The sequence below is a fragment of the Kogia breviceps genome, chromosome 1 (genome assembly GCF_026419965.1).
Source record: "Kogia breviceps isolate mKogBre1 chromosome 1, mKogBre1 haplotype 1, whole genome shotgun sequence".
NCBI lineage: Eukaryota > Metazoa > Chordata > Mammalia > Artiodactyla > Physeteridae > Kogia > Kogia breviceps.
This window is the reverse complement of record NC_081310.1, coordinates 4761761-4782572: the sequence shown is the minus strand read 5'-3', so window position 1 is coordinate 4782572 and position 20812 is coordinate 4761761. Positions and strand designations below refer to the sequence as shown.

The following is a 20812-nucleotide window of genomic DNA, read 5'->3' as shown; positions in this document are numbered from 1 at the left end:
CCCAGAGTCAGGGTCTCCTTAGAGCAAAGATGTCCCCAGGGCAGCGCACTTATCACCTAGGAATTTACCAGGGTTTTAGAAGCCCTGTGTCTGGAACCAGGGGCAGAGAGAGCAGGAGATCTTTTTCTGTCATTGTGCAGATGAGAATAAGGACGATGCCTCCATTATAACAAATGGAAAGCAGAGTGGATCCAGATGTGTTAGGTTTGCAGATTAGGTGGGAAATTGAAGCAGTTCTTCCTTCTCCTGTTTTCTCAAGAAAGTAACAAAGGAGATCGTAAACAGATAGGGTTAGATATTTTAAGAGATAAAGCAAGCCGGGAACGCCTGATCTTGTGGAATTGGAAAAACAGTCTAACAGAAAACTGCAATAAGATTGCCCCAAGGCTTCCCTGGTGGCGCAGTGGTTGAGGGTCCGCCTGCCGATGCAGGGGACGCGGGTTCGTGCCCCGGTCCGGGAGGATCCCACGTGCCGCGGAGCGGCTGGGCTCGTGAGCCGTGGCCGCTGAGCCTGCGCGTCCGGAGCCTGTGCTCCGCAACGGGAGAGGCCACAACAGTGAGGCCCGCGTACCGCAAAAAAAAAAAAAAAAAAAAAACAACAAAAAAAAGATTGCCCCAAAGTGCCGTGGTCCGTGGTCCCCCGTGGTCACATGTATGTGGGCGGGTATTAGAGCAGAGGGTACGGTTGTATAATTTTGCCCAACCCCAGGATGCTACTTGGAGTTAGGCACAGACTGGTAACTCAGCACATAACGGGAGTTTGCCAGCTGCTACATCAGTCATTTAGAATGCTACTTTTAAGTGCCTCCGGGTCAGCGTACTCAGAAGCCAGACTCCACTGTTAATTAACTGTGTCACTTGAGGCCCAGTTTATAGCTAGACCTGTGTTCTTTGTGCTCAATTTCTTTATGTGTAAAGTGGGTAACCAATGCTTTATTTTGTGGGAGCAGCTATAAAATAACATTAGAAGGTACTGCATTTCAGTGGAAAAGAAATACATGATTTGGGTTTTGGCATCTGACCACCCAAGTTTGACATTGTGGCTTAACTATCTATGAGCCACTTGACCGTGAGAAAATTACTTAACCTCTGTGAGTCTCAGTTTCTTCTTCCGTAAAATAGAGATGATAATAATAATGAACCTGTGGGGCGCGGCAAAGCGTTGCCGCAAAGCAGGGTAGAAAAAGCTGAGTCATCCATCCTGTAGCCAGTGCGCATGCGTTGAGATATGCTAACAAGGTTTTAGAGCAGTAACCAGTCCGAAGGCGACGTGTAATTAGGCCTTCGATATGAACCAATCAGAGACTTGCACAGTATCCCGAATCTTATATAGGCAGCTGCCGTTACGGCTGCGGGGTCTTCCTTCCATCTTTCCTTAACCAAGCTGTACTCCAATAAAGTGTGATACGAGAAGAATCTAGCGTGTGGCGACTGTTATTCTGCTGGTCAGACGCAGCTCGCCATATGAACCTATATTCGAGAACTTCATATTAAAAATAATATAAAAGCAACTAACAGAGTGCCTAGCCTGTATCAAACAATCCGTACATGACGGTAGTAACGATCATTAATGTCAATAAAGGTACTTAGGCAAACATTACAGATTTAGTAAAGTTGCTGATTGGCGTTGCCTTCTCTCTTTAGGTATCGCAAATGCCGTTTTTGATGGACAAAGCAGTGAGATATTATTCAGGAGCAATGGGAATATTACCAGAGAACTCACCAATATCACATTTGGTTTCAGAACAAGGGACGCAAACGCGATCATATTGCACGCAGAGAAGGAGCCTGAATTCCTTAATATTAGCATTCGGGACTCCCAGTTATTATTTCAGCTGCAGAGTGGCAACAGTTTTTACGTGCTGAGTCTGACAAGTCTGCAGTCAGTGGATGATGGCGTGTGGCACCAAGTGACTCTCTCCATGACAGACCCACGGGCCCAGGCTTCCAGGTGGCAAATGGAAGTGGACCAGCGAACACCTCTTGTGACCAGCGCAGTTGCTGCTGGGAGTCTCAGCTTCCTGAAGGATGATATAAACATTTATGTGGGTGAGCGAGCTAGTGACAACACGCAGGGCCTGCGAGGGTGTCTAAGTACAATAGAAATCAGTGGCATTTATCTCTCTTACTTTGAAAATGTTCATGGTTTCATTAATAAACCTCAGGAGGAGCAGTTTCTCAAAATCTCTATCCACCCAGTGGTTACTGGCTGTTTGCAGTTAAACGCCTGCCATTCCAGCCCCTGCTCGCACGGAGGACATTGTGAAGACATGTACAGTTCTCATCACTGCACCTGTGCCGTGGGATGGTCAGGGGCACACTGTGAACTCGACATTGATGAATGCCTTTCAAACCCCTGTATCCATGGCAACTGCTCCGACAGAGTTGCAGGCTATCGCTGCAGGTGTGAGCCTGGCTACACCGGTGTGAACTGTGAATCAGATGTAGACAATTGCCAGAGTCACCTGTGTGCAAACGGGGCCACCTGCGTCAGCGACACCAGTGGCTATGCTTGCCGCTGTCCTGGAAATTTCACAGGAAAATTCTGCAGGTGAGCATAATATCCACAGAAAGTGTGTTTCGAGCTGTGTTCTACATCTTCAAACTGGAAAGCCCTCCGCCCAGGTATGAACATACAGGCTGTGCTGAGCAGGGGGTGACAGTCAACAGCCATCACAGTTCGGTCTTGTGAAGACAGGACCTCACCTGCTGGCATGTTCTACAAAGAGGAAGGGCAGGGTTTGGAGCAGACTTCGAGCAAAATGTTTTCTCAGTCATCTCTGTTCGAATGTCTCAGGAGCTACAGCCCCAGAGTCTGACAGCCTTAAGGCCTCAGGAAACAGATACATTTACAACCAATGCAAGAGCCGAATTTTAGTATTGTTGGAGGAAGCATGACTCCCACCCCTAAGAGAATCCTCTGGGGTGTTTCAGGCAGGTAAACTCATATGGTTCTGAAAAGACCATGTTAGAGTATAATTTCAAAAGGGTGAAATCTTGACTCTCAGAATGAACGTTTTGATGACTTTGTCATTAATTAATGAGGGAACCAGTAAGATAAAAATCAAAATGTCAAAGGATAATCTAATCATATACATAAATATGTCCATATAATATATATACACACACTTGTAAATAGGGATGAGGAAATGAATTTACCAATAAATGCAAAATTGTTTAATAGCCTGGAGGACAACAAAATTAGTATTTGAAGCACACTATTTCTACAGTGTGACAATTGACTGTATCGCTTCAAATTCATTTGCACTTCAATGAACAAGATCCATTAGTATTACTGTAATTCTCTACAACTTACAGAGTTGTGAACTAGCTTGGTAAAGAAAACCTGAGTCATACACATCAGAAAAATCAGATAATCTTAGAGGGTCTTTTATATAACACCCAGCATTCCACTGAAAGAATACCCAGTGATCTCTTTCGCCCATTTCAAAACATTTCACAGTTTTTTCTAAAACTATAAAGCTTAGTTCTGGCAGTCATATCCGTTTCATGTAATATAAATAGAAACAGGAATGAATATTTTCCTGCCAAGTCACACTCTTTAGTATTTCTATGTAAGTAGAATTCATTATTGTTTTTATAACTTACACTTGTTTTGAATTCACTAAACAATTGAGTTGTTATAGGCACGTGAGACGGTTATTTCTAGCAAGCAATTGATTCCAGAAGGCGGACAGGAAGGCCTGGAGTTGGCTGGCAACCTGCAGACATTACACTAATTCAGAAGTGTTCCTTAACTGGATGAATCTCTTAGTAGACAGAAAATGTAGCCACGCCTATAAAAAGATGTATTTGTCTCCATAACACTTATTGCTGTTCGGAGTCTGTGAAGGCGTGACACAGGGTTAGGTGCTGAGCGTTGACGTTCCAATAAAACGTCACTTCTCATGAGTTCACCGACTCATTTGCCAACAGGTGATGTGAATGCTTAAAAGCAAAAGAAATTCAGGATCAAAATTAATAGTACTGCCATGGTGACTTTGGATAAGTAAAATAAACAAATATGCCCCAGTAAGCAGTGCTCCAGTATTTTTTCTGCCTAATTCATCAAAGTCAGGTTTTCAAAGATTAAAGTTTTGATTCAAAAGTACTTTGTAATGAGGTTCAAAATGTTTATTAAACATATGATGTATACAAAGCTTCATATTTGCATTGCTAATTGACCCCTTTCCACGCTGGTTGACACTTTTGGCTCCTTTGAAAAGTCCTTAGGATATCTTCTTTTTAAATTCGAATTGATTAGCTCTTGTAGGAAGAGACACACTTAACATCATATAGACCGGTTTCTCCATATTAGCTGCAGTGCGCACAGCAGGACAAATTAAATTCATCGGATATTTCCTGAATATTAACTGCGTATCCAGTTCCATGCAGAACATGCACAGTGGGTCGAAGGACCCGAACAGCATAAAATCTTTTTAACCAGTCCCTTCACACCACTGGATTTTATCACACAGTAAAGTTCTGCTTAGCTTCTAACAATTTGTTCTGCCCCTTGTAAGGATTCCTTAATATATACAGCTCTGTTGATAAACAGAAGAGCCAAGCTCAGAATTCACATGTGGTCACCACCGAGTGCCGTGTACAAACCTCCTGGACAGCACTTGGCTTGCATTCTGCCGAGCTGTGAGGTATCAGATGGGGGCAGCAAGTGTTGGCAGGGCAACTGGAGTTCAGCTGTGAAAGGCAATGGAGAAATCGCATGAGGGCTTGGGTACCAGAGTCCTGTCCTTTCTTTCCTGGCCTTTACAGAGATGCAATTTTCCTCTGGCCTAGCTATAGCACGTTTCTTTCTGGCGCTAAATTTATTGCCACCCCCGGCAGAGATCTTATGTCGCGAATGAACACTGGGTAGCCGTGTGAAATGGATAGCCATGCTCTGTACAGCGCAGCCCTCCATCAGGAGCCTTGGACTGAGAAGGGGGTTCTGGAACAAAACAGCACAGTTAAGCACTTGTGGCTCAGCCAGCCTGAGTACCCAGTTAGTTTGGCATTGACTATGTACATGAACTTTTCTAAAACGTTTTCGTAAATGAAACGAGCGAGGTAACAGTGTGGCTGTTACTTTTCTCTCTAGATACACCAGGTTACCCTCTGCAGCCTGTGGGGATGAGAAGACCAACGTCACGTGCTATAACGGCGGCAACTGCACGGAGTTCCAGGGCGAAGTAAAATGTGTGTGCCGGCCGGGTTTCACCGGGGAATGGTGAGTCGCAGCAGAGCTTTACAGGAGAAAGGTCTGGGCTGAGCAACAACGAGATTATGCAACGTTTGTTTCTCCTCTAATTTTTCATCTCAGTTCCCACAGGAAAATCCGTGCTGAAATATAGGTCCGGACAGAGACAAACAATAAAAAAGAAGAAAAATTACAGTTTAGGTCAAAGTGAAGAACGCTTTTTTAGCCAAGACTTAACTAAGGAAATATGGCTTCGAAAATGGTAAAATGTGATATTGTTTTCTTAGAGGTACTTCTGGATGCGTGTTTCTGTCCCACTAACTCTAGTACGTGATGCAGACACGGGTGTTGGTGAAGGTAGAACGTAATAAACCTTAAGGATTGCCCCTAGAATTACCTTCAACCCTAAAAGTATACACACTTCATCCAGATGAATCTGCCTTTCCCGGAGAAACCCTTCAGCTCTGCTGTACCTAATGCCGGGGTTGTCGGTACGGGGGTGATCGCTGGTTTGGGTCTGTGACTTGCTGAACGTGCAGGCAGATTTGCATATGCATTTGACTGGCCGAGGTGAGGTCAAGTGCAAGAAGGGGCGGCATTCCGTAGCTTTTATCCGATTCCCGAGGGGATCAGTGTTCCCAGAATGGTAACAAACTGGAGCTCTGCGAGGTAGAGATGCTAGAACAGCAGGCAACAGATACTTTAGCATTTTTTTCTAGTGCTATGCCAGGCACCGGACAGATCGTTATTACTGTGACTGTGATTATTGTCTCTAATTGTTATTATTTCCATTCTGCATTTGTGTAAACGGAAGCCAAGAGCTTAAGTGACAGGTCAGGTGCCAGTCCAGACACGTGCTGCCGCTAGGTCGCACGGCCTTCAAAGCCCCTGCTCCCCTGCAGATGTGCTGGCATACATGTATGACTAAATCTTTACTTGCAGCACTTCAAAGAAAAGGGAAAGAGTTCTCCTCCATCTCATATATCATCCAGGGTAAGATAATACTGATCTCTGATCAAACTTCCTCCCAACAAATTAGATCAATTCAAGCCCAACACATTGGACAAAGAGATCTTGACTGAATCACTTTTCCCCCAAAGAGCAGTTAATAAAATAACGGGTATATTTTTGCTCCACAACATCTAGAGTTTGGATTAATTTGAATTTTCTTTATTTCCACCGGTTCTTTGGGCACCACAGAGATACAGCTCTTTTGCCACGTTTACGAAACAGCAGGCAATCTCCGCCACACCTGCGTTTTTCCCTTCCGACGTTCAGTGACAGGGCCGGCCAGCCCTTGCCTGCACGGCTTGCTTTCAGGGGCGGCTCTAAGCGGCACAGGCAGCCCGGGTATCCACGTGCACGGAGGTGTGTAGCCTAGAGTCACGTTCTCCCTTTCATTGCGCCATATTATTAACCCAGAGACCGTTCGGTTGGCCTCCAATTCCACATACATCAAAAACACTGCAAAGATTTTCTTGTCCTAAAATTTCAACAACACTCTCACTGTATACTTAAGTGCTGGTTACTTGCAGCCTTCCATGTCACCACTTAATGCTTAATCGCACATTAAAGTTTAATGGCCAATGCATAGAACTCATTCAAAGCCTTGGCTTATTTTTCTCCACTACTCGCACCTTATTCCTATTTACAACAAACGTTTCCCTTTCCTCCAACTTTTATTTGTTTTTTTTTAAAAAAGAAACGGATCTGGCATTTAAATTCAGATTGTTGACTTGAAATGTGGTAAGAGAAGGAAGCTCAGTGTTTCTGTTTCTCCCCCAGGAGTCTTTTCATTCAGATAAACTTCTCTACTGAAAATGGATTTCTAAAATAGTGAACCCATGTCCCATGGATTCTGTGCTTTCGAAGTCCTTTTCCGTCATTGGTTAATTCACTGGAGGCCAATGGATTTATTTGTTTTGATTTTCTATCTATTAATAACCTCTCGTGAAAGCTCCAACAATGTTTCTAATGGTTGTGTGTATATTGTGCACTGTTCAGCTCAAAAGAGAAGTAGATAAGAAATAGAGAAAGAATAGCTGGAGGAAAGCTAGAAAATACCGGGCAGTCTCCCAAGGCCGAGGGGGATGTGACTTCCATAAAGTCCAAAGATATTGAAAAGCTGTCCTCTGACAAATTGCCTTCTCTTCGGTCGGGTTAGACCTCCAACTCGGTGCTGTCGCGCTGGCAGCCTGTACGTGATGGATGCCGTGGACACTCTGGCCCACCCAGGGCGGGGAGAGCTTGGCAGGCCCCCTCGAACCGCCGAGTTGTGCTCCGGTCTGATCAGAGGGGTCTCCTTCCAGCCCAGAAGCCTAAGCCAGCAAAGGAAAACAAACTGTCTCAGCCATGCTTGCTGTCTAAGGGGATAAGGAGCTGTTTTTCTGGGAAGAAATCTTTCTCCTCTTATGCCTCGGGTTGGCCCTGCCCAACCTACCACCTCAGCCCTTCAGTTTGAGCCTAGGCATTAGTGGATGACCTAGGCACGCACGCTTACCCCTTAGGAGGTGGGGAATGAAAAATTGTTTACAGTGGACGTCAACCTTGTGAGCTGCTCTATAGAGATTCCCGAAGCTGAGGTTTTGTATGAGCTTCCCAAAGTAAGAAAGACGCCTCGGTTACCCATCTAACCCAAGGCCTAGCAGGGGGTTTGGCACGTGGTAAGTGCTAAATAAATATCTACTCAATGAGTGATTGGATAAAACACGTAGTCGTTCATGGAAAATTAGGGGGGGAAATAAATGACAGTGTCCCGGGGAAGAGGAAAGTTTCTGTTTACCTTAGAATTGATATCACTTGTTTTTGGAAAATTTGGCTTTTGAAAAAAATCATTCTACCTGCACATGCAAATATTACACTTAGCTATGAAACTGATTTATTAGCAAGTGCAAAAGCTTCTATTATCTATTTTGGCTTTTTGTTAAAAATGGGTTTCCCATGGGTAATAATCCCAAATCTCCCAGAATAAACCAAATACATTCTTCTGTTTCTGAGGGGCTTGACCCCTTCGCTTGGGGGCACTGATGCAGTAGAGCCCTCACAGCCGCAGTGGAGGTCTGCTCTGTAGACGCTAGGTTGAAAGACTACAGCTCACTCTCCTGGTCCCCGTGTACCCCAATAAACCGAACTCTTACAAGGTGGCAGCGACACTGACACACTTGAGGGAGAAACTGACTTATGCACGGCCCCATTTTGTCTTGGTTTCTAGATATTTGCACCTGTTTTCGCTTTCTGATTGACTGTGTGTGTGCGTGTGTGTGCGTGTGTACAAATTATTTTCATCGAAAGCAAAATTTGTGAAAGGAAATTTGAAGATTATCTCCCACGTTATCGAGCATATGCAACAAAGGGAACGGGGACTGGTCGGTTACACCGCGCTGCTCTATGTGGATCAGGCCAGCGTTCTCCCTCCCCATTCATTTCACAGCCAACTTACTGAATTGAGGCCCGGCTTTCTGCTGCTTCTCTTTTCAAGGTGTGACAAGGACATTGATGAGTGTGCCTCTGATCCCTGCCTCAATGGAGGCCAATGCCACGACTTGCCGAACAAGTTCCAGTGCGTCTGTGATTTGGCCTTCACCGGCGCGCGCTGTGAGCTGGACGTAAGCGGCCTCTCCTTCTATGCCTCCCTGCTACTCTGGCAGAACCTCTTCCAGCTTCTTTCTTACCTCATTCTGCGCATGAATGATGAGCCCGTGGTCGAGTGGGGTGAACAGGATGAGTATTGACGTACCTGTGAACATTCCCAAACTTTAAAGCCATGAATTTCAAGAGATGCCTTGAAATAAAAACCATCTTGAAAATTAAAATAAATTCAAGGACTGTTTTAAGCATATTGCAAGCACTTTATGAGTACGTCAGATATTTACCTATTAAGGCTCTAAATGCAAAAAAAAGAATTGTTCTTAATATAGCAGAAACGTCTCACTGTTGAGAGTATTTAGTACAAATGTGCCATCATTCTTAGCGCTTCTGTATTTGAATGACCGCTGCAGTAAGAAACAACTTTCTCCCACACCCCATTCTTGTGTGTGCTTTTACAGTATAGGTTGCCCTCATTCGCCTTCATCCTCAGTCATTTATGTTCTTTCATTCCTATTATTCATGACATGATAATTTGAAAATTAGTGATTAAACTTTTTATATCCATCTATGCTCTTATACAAGCTATTCAGATGAAGTGTTGTCAGTTCTCTGGTAAGTTAAAAATATATATAAAGAGAAAGTGGGAAATTCCATGAAATCCCTCAAAATCTAGAAAGAAAATTTTCTAATACAGTTGGTATCAATTCTCAAGTTATATACCTCACCAGTATAATTTACAATTCCATAAAAACCTCCCTTCCTCAGAAAAAATGACAGATAAAACCTTTCTCCATTTCTTTTTCCTGCAGTATTTTCTATACAAATAATAACTTTTTGTTAATTGCTTATAGATTTATGAGCTTATCGACATTTCTATCAAATGGACTAATCTCAATTGCTTTTCGATGCATATTCAATAAAGAAATAAGCATTATTGTATATGCATACACTAAAAATGTAAATTATAAAACTTGAATTTCTTGGAGGCATATTTTTGTAAAATTTGCAAGTAAATTTATCCTCTTCAACTATCTGAGAAAAAAAGCATAGTACCTATTATAATCAACGTATATTTGGCGTTATGACTTTTTTAAGAAACAAATACCTGAAATGATGGATCTACAAAGTAAATTAATAAGGTATGCAAATATTAATATATTCTTGCTTAGAGTATATGAAATAGTAATTAGAAAATAACTTTTATTTGCTAATATTTTTATTGCTTCCACACTGCATGTTATCATTTATGCTAAATATCTTCGTGTGGATATACCTTCCAAAGGAGCCATTATTTGTGTTCATTTAAAGGGAAAACAATTTGATCCTATGAATTAATTTAGAAAGCAACTATAATAACAATGGCCCACCAAATATCATTTTGTAAAGGTGTTTGTGTCTTTAGGAGCTGCCCTGGTTTGAAAATGTGAGGGTAATTTATCCATTGGGTGATATCCAATACTCATTTAGTTCCAACTGTTTTAAGAAACTTGTTTTTCTTTGGAAATTACCAAGGTAAACTTAACTATACCATGAAATCAAAATTACAAAGTAGTATACTATAAAAGCAAAGGAAATATCTTCAGTTTTATTTTTCAACCATAATAGAGGATTTTATGCAGCAAATTTATCCTGTGGAGTGCTAGCAGGCACTTAACTTGGAGAGACTCACGTTGAAGTCTTTCCTTTCTACACCCCGCTCCCCTCGCCTCTACACAGTACGTGCCATCCTGCCATCTCAGCCGATCTGTTCCAAAGCTACATTTCATGGCAAGAGACATGGGGAAAACCTTCCCATCAATATTTGCATTCCCGTATTATCTGAAGTAAGCGCAAAATTGAAACAGCCAAAGACCACGTGTACAGTTTTCACATTTGCTCCCATTGGGCATATCCGTAATTATATACTTACAGGTCATTCCAAATGTAACAAGTTTCCTTCCAAATATGTTTAAGAATCACTCACCATCTCTTTCTCTGTACAATTCTGATGCCTGCCTCTGTTGTCACTGTAATTGTCAGTAGTTGCTTTTCTGTTTTCCGATGTCTTGTCATGGCTGACTTAAAAACACTCCCTTTTCTCTGTCTTCTTCTGTATTTTCAATTGCATTGTGTGTGGCTCTGGCTTTTGCACATTTGTGCAGAAAAATAAAACCGTTGTTTCTGTATCTCTACTCCTCATCCTCTGATAACTGTCTTATTTGGCTTGACTGTGTCTTGCACGCTAAGATGTCCACAAGCCAGGCGCGCGCGCACACACACACACACACACACACACACACACACACACACACACCCCACATGATGAACGTGGAAGTACCTGTGCTGATCTCCCTGAATTATGGTCTCTTTCCCCAAACGTGTTACTGCAGGTAAACACCTGCGGCAGTGAAGGTCAACGTTTCATGTATTGATACTTTCCCTCTGTGGCAGGCATTCCTCTAGTTGTAATTCTAGTATTGATGACATCCTCAGTCATTCTTACTATTGATTTGCGTCGTCCCCACCAGAGCTGTAGCCATAGTTAACCTGGCTCTGAGGAGGGGCCATCTCACCTGAGTGACAGAAATTCACGCAGACTCCTCTAGACCCCATTTCTGAAGCATAACCTATAGTAGTTGAATTTAAATTTCTTTTATTTTGTTCTTTTTTAAGGTTCAACATTTGAACTAAACAAGGCTATATCTCTATCTTCGGCCATGCCTTTTCCTTCTGTGTGTGTGTACATGGGGAGTGGTTTTTATCGCCCTCCTTTCTGGAGAACAGGGAGGTTTGGAGAAGTTAGTGTTTTGACAGCACAGAAAGACAAATTCACTTAACGCTATCAAGAACCTTCTCTGTGCCAGGGACTGTGATAAACCTTTTATAAATACTTTTTTTTTTTTCAATATAAGGGCCACCAATATCTCTCACCTTCCAAATTCTTCACTAAATTGTATTTAAAGATCCTTTTGCCATGTCTGAGTTTTAAAGCAGAAGTTATTCAGCTTTAATTTTGCAAAATTTAAATGGAGCCTCTTCTAGAAATGGTTATACATAAAATTTGAGTTTAGTGATTTAGAAAGAAAACCAGTGAAAGAAATACAAAAATTATTCTCAACTACCAAAATTATTACTAATGTGGACTAATTTCACTTCTCTACTTTACTCTTCTGACTTATTCAGCAAATATCTGATGAATACCTACTCTGTGCTGTGCCCTGGACTAGATACTGAGAATACAACTGTAGATTAGACACAGCACTTGCCCGCAAGTTGAGGGTCTTGTAGAGCAGGGGTCCCCAACCCTGGTACCGGCCCACAGCCTGTTAGGGAGCCGGCTGCCCAGTGGGAGGTGAGCGGTGGACAGGTGAGCTGGAGCTTCCCCTGCCGCTCTGCATCGCCCACATTACCGCCTGAGCCATCCCCTCATCGCTGGCATTACCGCCTGAGCCATCCCCCTGCACGCCCCCGCCTCCGGGGTCTGTGGGAAAATTGTCTTCCACGAAATGGGTCCCTTGTGCCAAAAAGCTTGGGGAGCGCTGTTACAGAGGATGTAGGTCAACAGAGGAGGAGAGTTCCTGGGTCCGTGTTAGGATGGAACTTAGTGCCAGCTCTAGAGGAGCACAGAGGAGGGGCATTTTTGCCCAGTCTTAAAGGCAGAAGGTCAAAGAACGTCCCAAAGCCTAAGCTGAGACTCAAAGGCAAACAGACATGAGGTTGTGTCAGGAGGGCTGGGGTAGCGGGGGGCGTGTCAGCAGAAGGGGCTGCAGAGGTGTGCAGTGCGGCCATTTGAAGTGGGGGTGGCGGCTGGCGCGGGGAGGAGTAAGCCGGAGGCTGCAGAGCCAGTGGAAGTGAGTCCTCGGAAGCCGTGTCAGGGATCTAGGCTTTTCTTCCTCAGAGCAATGGAGAGTCTTTGACAGGGTTCAGAGAGGTGACATGATTACGCTTGCACGTTAGAAGATTACTTGGGCATCTAGGGAGAGAACGGATTCAAAGCAGGGCAAGACTGGACCCATAACGACACCTTTAGGAGGCTGTTGCCGCGATACAGACAGAAGGGCAGGGCGCTTTGAGCTACCTTCTATAGTGAAACGGGATGTAGAGAAAGGGCTTCTTTTAACAAAGTTTGAAGCAGGAAGATCTTATGATTGTTTGGGAGAAGCTGTAGATCTGAGTACATGGAGGGCTAAATTTGTTGAATCTTATTTTTTAAATTTTTGTTAATTGAATAAATGAATACATGTAAGGTCAATGGACTATCCAAGTACAATTATTAGTTAGTGTGACTATTCCAGTCTGAAGTTCAAGAGACACGGCAAGCTGAGAGTATACATTTGGAAGTCTTATTACAGATCTATTGAACTTTTGCATTTTATTCTCCATATCTGTATTTTTTTTTTGTATTTTTTGTATTTGTTCACTTGTATTTTTTTAGTATTTTCCCAGCTTTGTTGAGATATAATTGACATATAACATCCTGTAAGGTTAGGGTGTCCGGTGTGTTGGTTTGATACACTTGTATTTTGCAAAATGATGACCACCTTAGCATCAGCTAATACCTCCATCACATCACATGACTACGATTTCTTTTTTGTGGTGAGAACATCTAAGATCCTCTCCCTTAGCAACTTTCAATAGTACAGTAGTATTAACTATATATGGTCACCATGGTGTACATTAGATCCCTGGAACTTATTCATCTTACAACTGAAAGTTTGTTTTTGACCTTTGACCTTTGACCAGACCTTTGACCAGCATCTCTCCGTTTTCCCCACTCCTCAGCCCCTGGCAGCCACCATTCTGCTCTCTGCTTCTTCGAGTTCAATGTTTTTCGATTCCATATATGAGTGAGATCATACGGTGTTTGTCTTTCTCTGTCTGACTTGCTTCACTTGGCATAATGCCCTCCAAGTCCATCCATGCTGGTGCAAAGAGCAGGGTTTCCTTCATTGTCACGACTGAGTAAGAGTCCATTTTATATACTGTTGACCTTGAACAACACAGGTCTGAACTGCGAGGGTCCACTGACTTATACACGGCTTGTTTTTGAATAGTAACTATAGAACGCTAGAGTCCGAGGTTGGTTGACATCCAGGATGCGGAGCCGTGGAGATGGAGGAACCACGAATATGGAGGAACGGCACGTGTGGCGGGCCGGCTATAAGTTATACGCAGATTTGTTACTTTGAGGAGGGGGGGCACCCCTAACCTCTGCGTTATTCAAGGGTCAACTGTGTGTATATAAACGCACTTACCTCTGCAAGATCCTCTTTTCATTTCCTTTGGATACATACCCATGAGTGGAATTGCTGGATTATATGGTAGCTCTATTTTTAATTTTTTGAGGAAACTCCATGCTGTTTTCCATAGTGGCTGCACCAATTTACATTCCCACCAACAGTGCATGAGGGGGTTTCCCTTTTGTCCACATGTTCTCTAACACTTGTTATTTTTTGTCATTTTGATGATAGCCATTCTGACAGGTGTGAGATGGTATCTCATTGTGGTTTTGATTTGCATTGACTGAATGATTAGTGATGTTGAGCATCTTTTCATGTATCTTTTTGATCATTTGTGTGTCTTCTTTGGAAAAATGTCTATTCCGATCCTCTGTCCATTTGTTAATTGGATTGTTTGGGGTTATTTTTCTATTGAGTTGTATGTGTTCTTTATATAATTTGGATATTAACCCCCTATCAGATATACATTTGCAAATATTTTCTTCTATTCTGTAGATTCCCTTTTCATTTTGTTGATGGTTTCCTTTGCTGTGCAGAAGCTTTCCAGTTTGATATAAAACTCACTTGCTTTTTTTTGCTTGTGTCAAATCCAAAGAAAACCATTGGCAACACCAATGTCTGGGAGCTTACCCCCTATGTTTCCTTCTGGAAGTTTTACGCTTTTAGGAGTTTTATGGTTTCAGGTTATACATGCAGGTCTTCAATCCAGTTTGAGTTGATTTAGTACAGCATGGTATAAGACTGGGGCCCAGTTTCATTCTTTTGCATGTAACTGTCCAGTTTTTCCACCACCACTTATTGAAGAGATTATTCTTTCTCCATTTTATATTCTTGCCTCCATTGTCATAAATTAATTGGCCATATACGTGCAGGTTTTTTCTGGGCTCTCTATTCTGTTCCATTGATCTATGTGTCCATTTTTATGGCAATACCATACCATGGGGACTACTCTAGCTCTGTAATATAGTTTGAAATCAGGAAGTGTGATGCCTCCAGCTTTGTTCTTCTTTCTCAAGGTTGCTTTGGCTATTAGAGTCTTTTGAGGTTCCCTACAAATTTTAGTATTGTTTTTTCTATTTCTGTGACATGCTGAAATGTTGGCCTAATAGAAGCTACATTGTCCTTAACAGAAGTGAGAACTGTAATTTTAAGAAGTTAGTCTTAAACTGTATTAACATAAGCATTTGGTCCCAGAACAAGGGTTATTGTTTTCCTTCTGACTTAGGTACTGACCAAGTCACTTCAGAAGTGTAGGTTTTACTTCCAGGCACCACATTCAAATGAAAACCTTGATGACTTCCAGGCCTAGAGAAAAAGGCATTTTAGAAACAGTCTAAGGATAGGGGATGTTTCTTCTAGAAAGAGAAGACTTAAGGAAAGCATGAAACTGCCTTCAGATGCTTGAATTGTTATCATGAAAATGAAAAAGTAGATTTTTTCTATATTAATACACGTAGCAGAAATAAGACAGAGGAATAGAATTTATAGGAAAAATATTTCAAGTCAGCATAAGGGAAAAGAATTTAACACTGGAACTATTCAATAATGTAATGCATTGACTTGCACCAAAGTGAACTCTCATCCCTGGAAGCATTCAAATAGAAACTAAGTGACAATATGTCATAAATATTGCAGAAAATATTTGTCACTAATTGAGAGCGATGCATGGACCTGACCACTCTTAAGCGTCTATGATTAGCTGATTAAGCACAATTAATGCATTTTTTACATATGAAATTTCTCAGGATTCTTATCTATATTACTCACGACAGCAAGATTATAGGCTAGGTTTAGAAATGACATTTGAATTTTTTAGTTGAGGAAAGTGTGGTGTAGAGGGGCAAATAACTGACCAGGATCACCTGATACTTTGGATAAGAGTGAAGATTGGAAAGGATACCTCTGGGATTTTTATATCATTAACACCGTGGGCCTTGTTATAGTGAAGAAAGTTTTGACAATGAGAAATTTCCTTAAGAATATATTTTTAGGGCCTCCCTGGTGGCGCAGTGGTTAGGAATCCGCCTGCCAATGCAGGGGTCACGGGTTTGAGCCCTGGTCCAGGAAGATCCCACATGCCGCGGAGCAACTAAGCCCGTGCGCCACAACTGCTGAGCCTGAGCTCTAGAGCCTTCAAACCACAGCTACTGAAGCCTGCACGCCTGGAGCCCATGCTCCGCAGTGAGAAGCCAGCGCACAGCAACGAAGACCCAACACAGCCATTAATTAATTAATTAATTAATTAATTAAATTTTTAAAAAAGAATATGTTTTTAGATACAGTAGTCTCTTATGCTGCTTCCTTTGAAGTTGAAAGGCTATTAACACCATCAGTTCTGCCTCACTCACCCTCTGAAAGGCATCTTTATCATCCATAGCAAGACTGGGCTGGGCCTGGATGCTTGTCCTGTTCTTCACATGCTTTCGAGAGCAAACTTTGAGGTTGGTATTGCTCTGCAATCAATCAGTTTCAGGCAAGATCTGCAAGAGAATCAAGGCAGTAGCCAGGGTAAAATAGAGCACCTGGGAAAGTTTATTTGGGTGGTGTTTTTCTTTTTTAACTCTTATGGTAAAATCACGATGTTAGAAAAATATTCCAGTGTAAGTGTAGGGTGTCCTCTAAAGGAATATTAAGTTAATTCTCTTTCAATCATTACACGGAAGTACATGACACGGAAATATTAGACAGAACCACATGAAATTGCATATTTTGCCAACATGGCAACTTCATATTGTTTTACCTATCACCTAAGAAGGGCCTGATGAGTGCCAGGATACTTCTCCTAAAGTTTGAATTATTAATGCAGAACAGAGAATCAAAGAGTTAAAAAGTTCTCATAAACCATCTAGTCCAGCTTCTTTCTATAAAACATGAAGAATCTAAGGCTCAGAGAGGATGTGCCTTACTTGATGTCTATTCATGTCCTTACCCCCTTTTTTAATTAGCTTTTTATTTTTTTCACTACTGAGTTGTAGGAGTTCCTTACATATTCTGAATATTAATCCCTTATTAGAAAGAGAGTTGGCAAGTATTTTCTTGGAAATTTCATAGGTTGTCTTTTCACTCTGTTGTTTGTCTCCTTCGCGGTGCAGAAGTTTTTAAGTTTGATGTAGCTCTACTTGTCTATTTTTGCTTTTGTTGCCTGTGCTTTTGGCATTGTGTTCATGAAATCATCGCCAAATCCTATGCCAGGGGTTTTCTCCCCTATGTTTTATTCTAAGAGTTTTACAGTTTCAGGTCTTATGTTTAGGTCTTTAATCCACTTTGAGTTCAATTTTTGTGTATGGTGTAAGATAGAGTCTAATATCAGTTTTTTGCACATGGATTTCTGGTTTTCCCAGCACCATTTGTTGAGAAGAGACCATCCTTTCCCTGTAATGTATTCTTGGCACCTTTGTCAAAGATCAGCTGACTATATATATCCAAGGGTGTATTTCTGGGCCATCCATTCTGTTCCATTGGTCTATATGCCTGTCTTTATTCTAGTACCATACTATTTTGATTACTTTGTAGTATATTTTGAAATCAAAACTTGTGAGGCCTCCAGGTTTCTTTTTTCTCAAAATTGTTTTGGCTACTCAGGGCCCTTTGAGATTCTGTATAAATGTTAGCTTTTTTTTTTTCTGAAAAAAAATGTCATTGGGAATTTAATAGGAATTATATTGAATATGTAGATAGCTTTAAGTGATATGGACATTTTAACAATATTAATTCTTCCAATCCATGAACACAGGCTGTCTTCTCATTAATTCGTGTCCTCTTTCATTTATTTCATTAATATTTTATAATTTTCAGTGTACGAGTCTTTCAGCTCCTCGATTAAGTTTATTCCTAAGTGAATTATTCTTTTGGTGCTATTATACATAGGGTTGTTTTAATAATTTCCTTTTCTAATTAGTTGTCCATTGTTAGTGTATGGAAATTCAACTGCTTTTTGTGTGTTGATTTTGTATCCTCCAACTTTGCTGATTTTGTTTATTAGTTTTACAAGTTGTTTGTGGAGTTTTTACAGTTTTCTACATATAAGATGTCATCTACAAACAGACAAATTTTACTTATTTCCAATTTGGAAGACTTTTATATCTTTTTCTTATCTAATTGCTCTAGCTAAGACTTCCATTACTATGCTGACTAGAAGTGGCAAGGGTGGGAATTCTTGCCTTTTTCCAGATTTTAGAGGGAAAGCTTTCAGTTTTTCACCATTGAATATGTGGTCTTTTCATTTATGGACTTTATTGTGTTGAGGTAATTTTCTTCTATTCCTAGTTTTTTCAGTGTTTTTATCATAAAATAGTATTGAGTTTTGTCAAATGCTTTTTCTGCATCAGTTGAGATGATCATGTGATTTTTTTCCCTTTATTCTGTTAATGTGGTATATTACACTGATTAATTTTCATATGTCAAACCATCCTTGCATCCCTGGAATAAATCTAACTTGATCATGGTGTACAATCCTTTTCATATGTTGTTGGAATTTGGTTTATTAGTATTTTGTTGTGGTTTTTGCATTGATGTTTAGCAAGGATATTGGCCTGTAGTTTTTTTTCTTGTGGTGTCTTTGTCTGGCTTTGGTATTGGGGTCATGTTGATCTTATAAAATGATTTTGGATATGTTCCCTCCTCTCCACTTTTTTGGAAAAGATTGAGAAGAAATTGAGTCAATTTTTTTCTTTATTTTTATATTTTAAATTTTTTAAATAATAATTATTATTTTTTTTGGCCACACTGCACAGCATGTGGGATATTTGTTCCCTGACCAGGGATCGAACCCGCACCCCCTACACTGCATGCATGGAGTCTTAACCATTGGAGTGCCGGGGGGGTCTGGAGTTAATTCTTTTTTAAATGTTTGGTAGGATTTACTAGTGAAACCATCTGGTCCTGTGGTTTTCTTTGGTGGGAGGTTAAAAATTGTCACATTTTCTACTACTTACATTAATAACTCCAGTTTTTCCCCCTCATAATCACGCTGAGAGGCACTATTATCTTTATTTAAAGATAAATAGAGACTTAAAGAGGTTACCTGAATTGCTCAAGGCCAAATGTATAGGAAACATCAGAGCTTGGGTTCATCAGAGTCTTCCATTTCCAAATCTCATGCTAAAGAAAGGTTTGAGATCACCAGTTAAGAAGGAGATGTAGGGATAATTAGCAGGAGTTCCTTTGTTATTGTGGTCCAAATTGGCAAAAATAAAAAATGTTAGCTATCATCAATAATGGTTTGGAAAACCAAACAGGAACTTCTTTCCAGTTCAACCCTAAAACTTTGGTGCCTATGACTGTTTGCTACACCTCTAGAAGGAAAAGGGAGGTGACTGTGTAATAGAAGACAGGGGATTTGGGGAGTGGGCAGATGTGTCTAACAACAAAATTACTCTTTATTCTGGCTAAATGAAGAGTCCGAACATTCATGTAAATGAATAGATGGCCTGATTGAGGGAACCTGTTCAGAAAGTCCCAGATTTTCAGGGTGGGAACCATTCATTGAAACACAGTAAGTCTAGCAAGTGATAGGAAATTCTTCTTTATACTAATAAAGTTAAACAAAATTCATTAAATTAAGAGAGCAAAGCAGAAAAGAAAAATAAACTCGTCAGGGACTTGGGGTCGTTTGTGAATGACAGAGTCATGCATGGTTTCTGAGAGGATTAGGGTTGTGTTTGATTCACAAGGCTGATGTCAAGGGTGACGCCGACCGGCCCACATCCTCGGGCTCCTGATGGGAACAGGGCACTGGCCGAGGGCCCAGCGTCTTTCTCTGAACAGCAGTCTCTCCAGGCTCTCAGTCTGACTTTCAGGAAAGAGGCACCCAGAATGATATTCTCTCCAAATCACAATTTTAAAAAGCCCCATCACTTTTCACTGAGTTTCCACTAATTAACATTCAGGAAGGAGTAAATATAGCACTAACACAGGAAAAGGTTCTTAAATGTTATTTTGATGTATCTCAATCACTGAAATCGAGTCTGATTCAGTTCACTAATCTGTTTTCCTTTCATCTCTTCACACATTATTAAGATTTCTGCTTCACCAACTATAATTAATGCTCTTCATTTCTTAATGTGAGGTCATCACCACCGGCTTCACAGAAATCATGTAACATAGAGTTTCACCTTCCGAACACATCTCTTCATGTGTCCAAAGTAGAATGGAAACCGGCGATAGAGAGCAGGGCTCCTGGATTGCAGGCATAAGTGAATTAATTGGTTGGTGTTAAACCACAGACAGCAGAGGGTAATAAACAGGTGAAGTTTGCCGCTGAGTTGACTAGCTAACCAAACCATACATCTTTTTAGCTACCTGTCAAATCAGTTCTCATCATAAAAAAAAAAAAAAAAAAAAAAAAAAAAAAAAAAAAAAAAATCTCCCTAAAGTGATCATTGCCTTGCTACAATATTGGACTTTGTGGAAACTGATTTTTAAAATCAGTTATTTACCCATTCATCCACCATTATCAAGGGTCTGCTATAAACAAGGCTCTGAGCCAAGCTTGGTGAGAAACTAAAATATACGCAAAAGACGTGCTGCTGCTCTGAAGAGCTTAGACTAAGGGAACTGGGGGTCTCCCGTGTGGAGCTCCACCCACACAGTTCTCCAATTTTGTAAACCATGGGGACATCTGAAGTGAATGTAATGACGTGTGTTGCTTATGACACGGATGACTGTACTATTTCTTGTTCACCTGGAATACTTGGAGAGGGAACGGAAGCACTCTTCCCAATTACATTGGCACAACAGCCTGAACTGACGTTGTCCTAGGAAAACCGAGACACATCCTAGTTATCCCCCCCGGAGAAGCATCATCTCT

General features: G+C 41.3%; 1 protein-coding gene across 2 annotated transcripts in view; it reads left to right on the top strand.

Annotated features, from left to right (window-relative positions):
• The window catches only part of CRB1 (crumbs cell polarity complex component 1), a 280936-nt gene that overhangs the window by 237857 nt on the left and 22267 nt on the right, over positions 1 to 20812 (top strand). For both annotated transcript variants that reach the window (XM_067020765.1, XM_067020771.1), the window contains 3 exons: positions 1645 to 2551; positions 5099 to 5227; positions 8676 to 8802. In XM_067020765.1, coding sequence (XP_066876866.1) covers positions 1645 to 2551; positions 5099 to 5227; positions 8676 to 8802 — 1163 coding nt within the window. The remainder of the gene's footprint in view (positions 1 to 1644; positions 2552 to 5098; positions 5228 to 8675; positions 8803 to 20812) is intronic.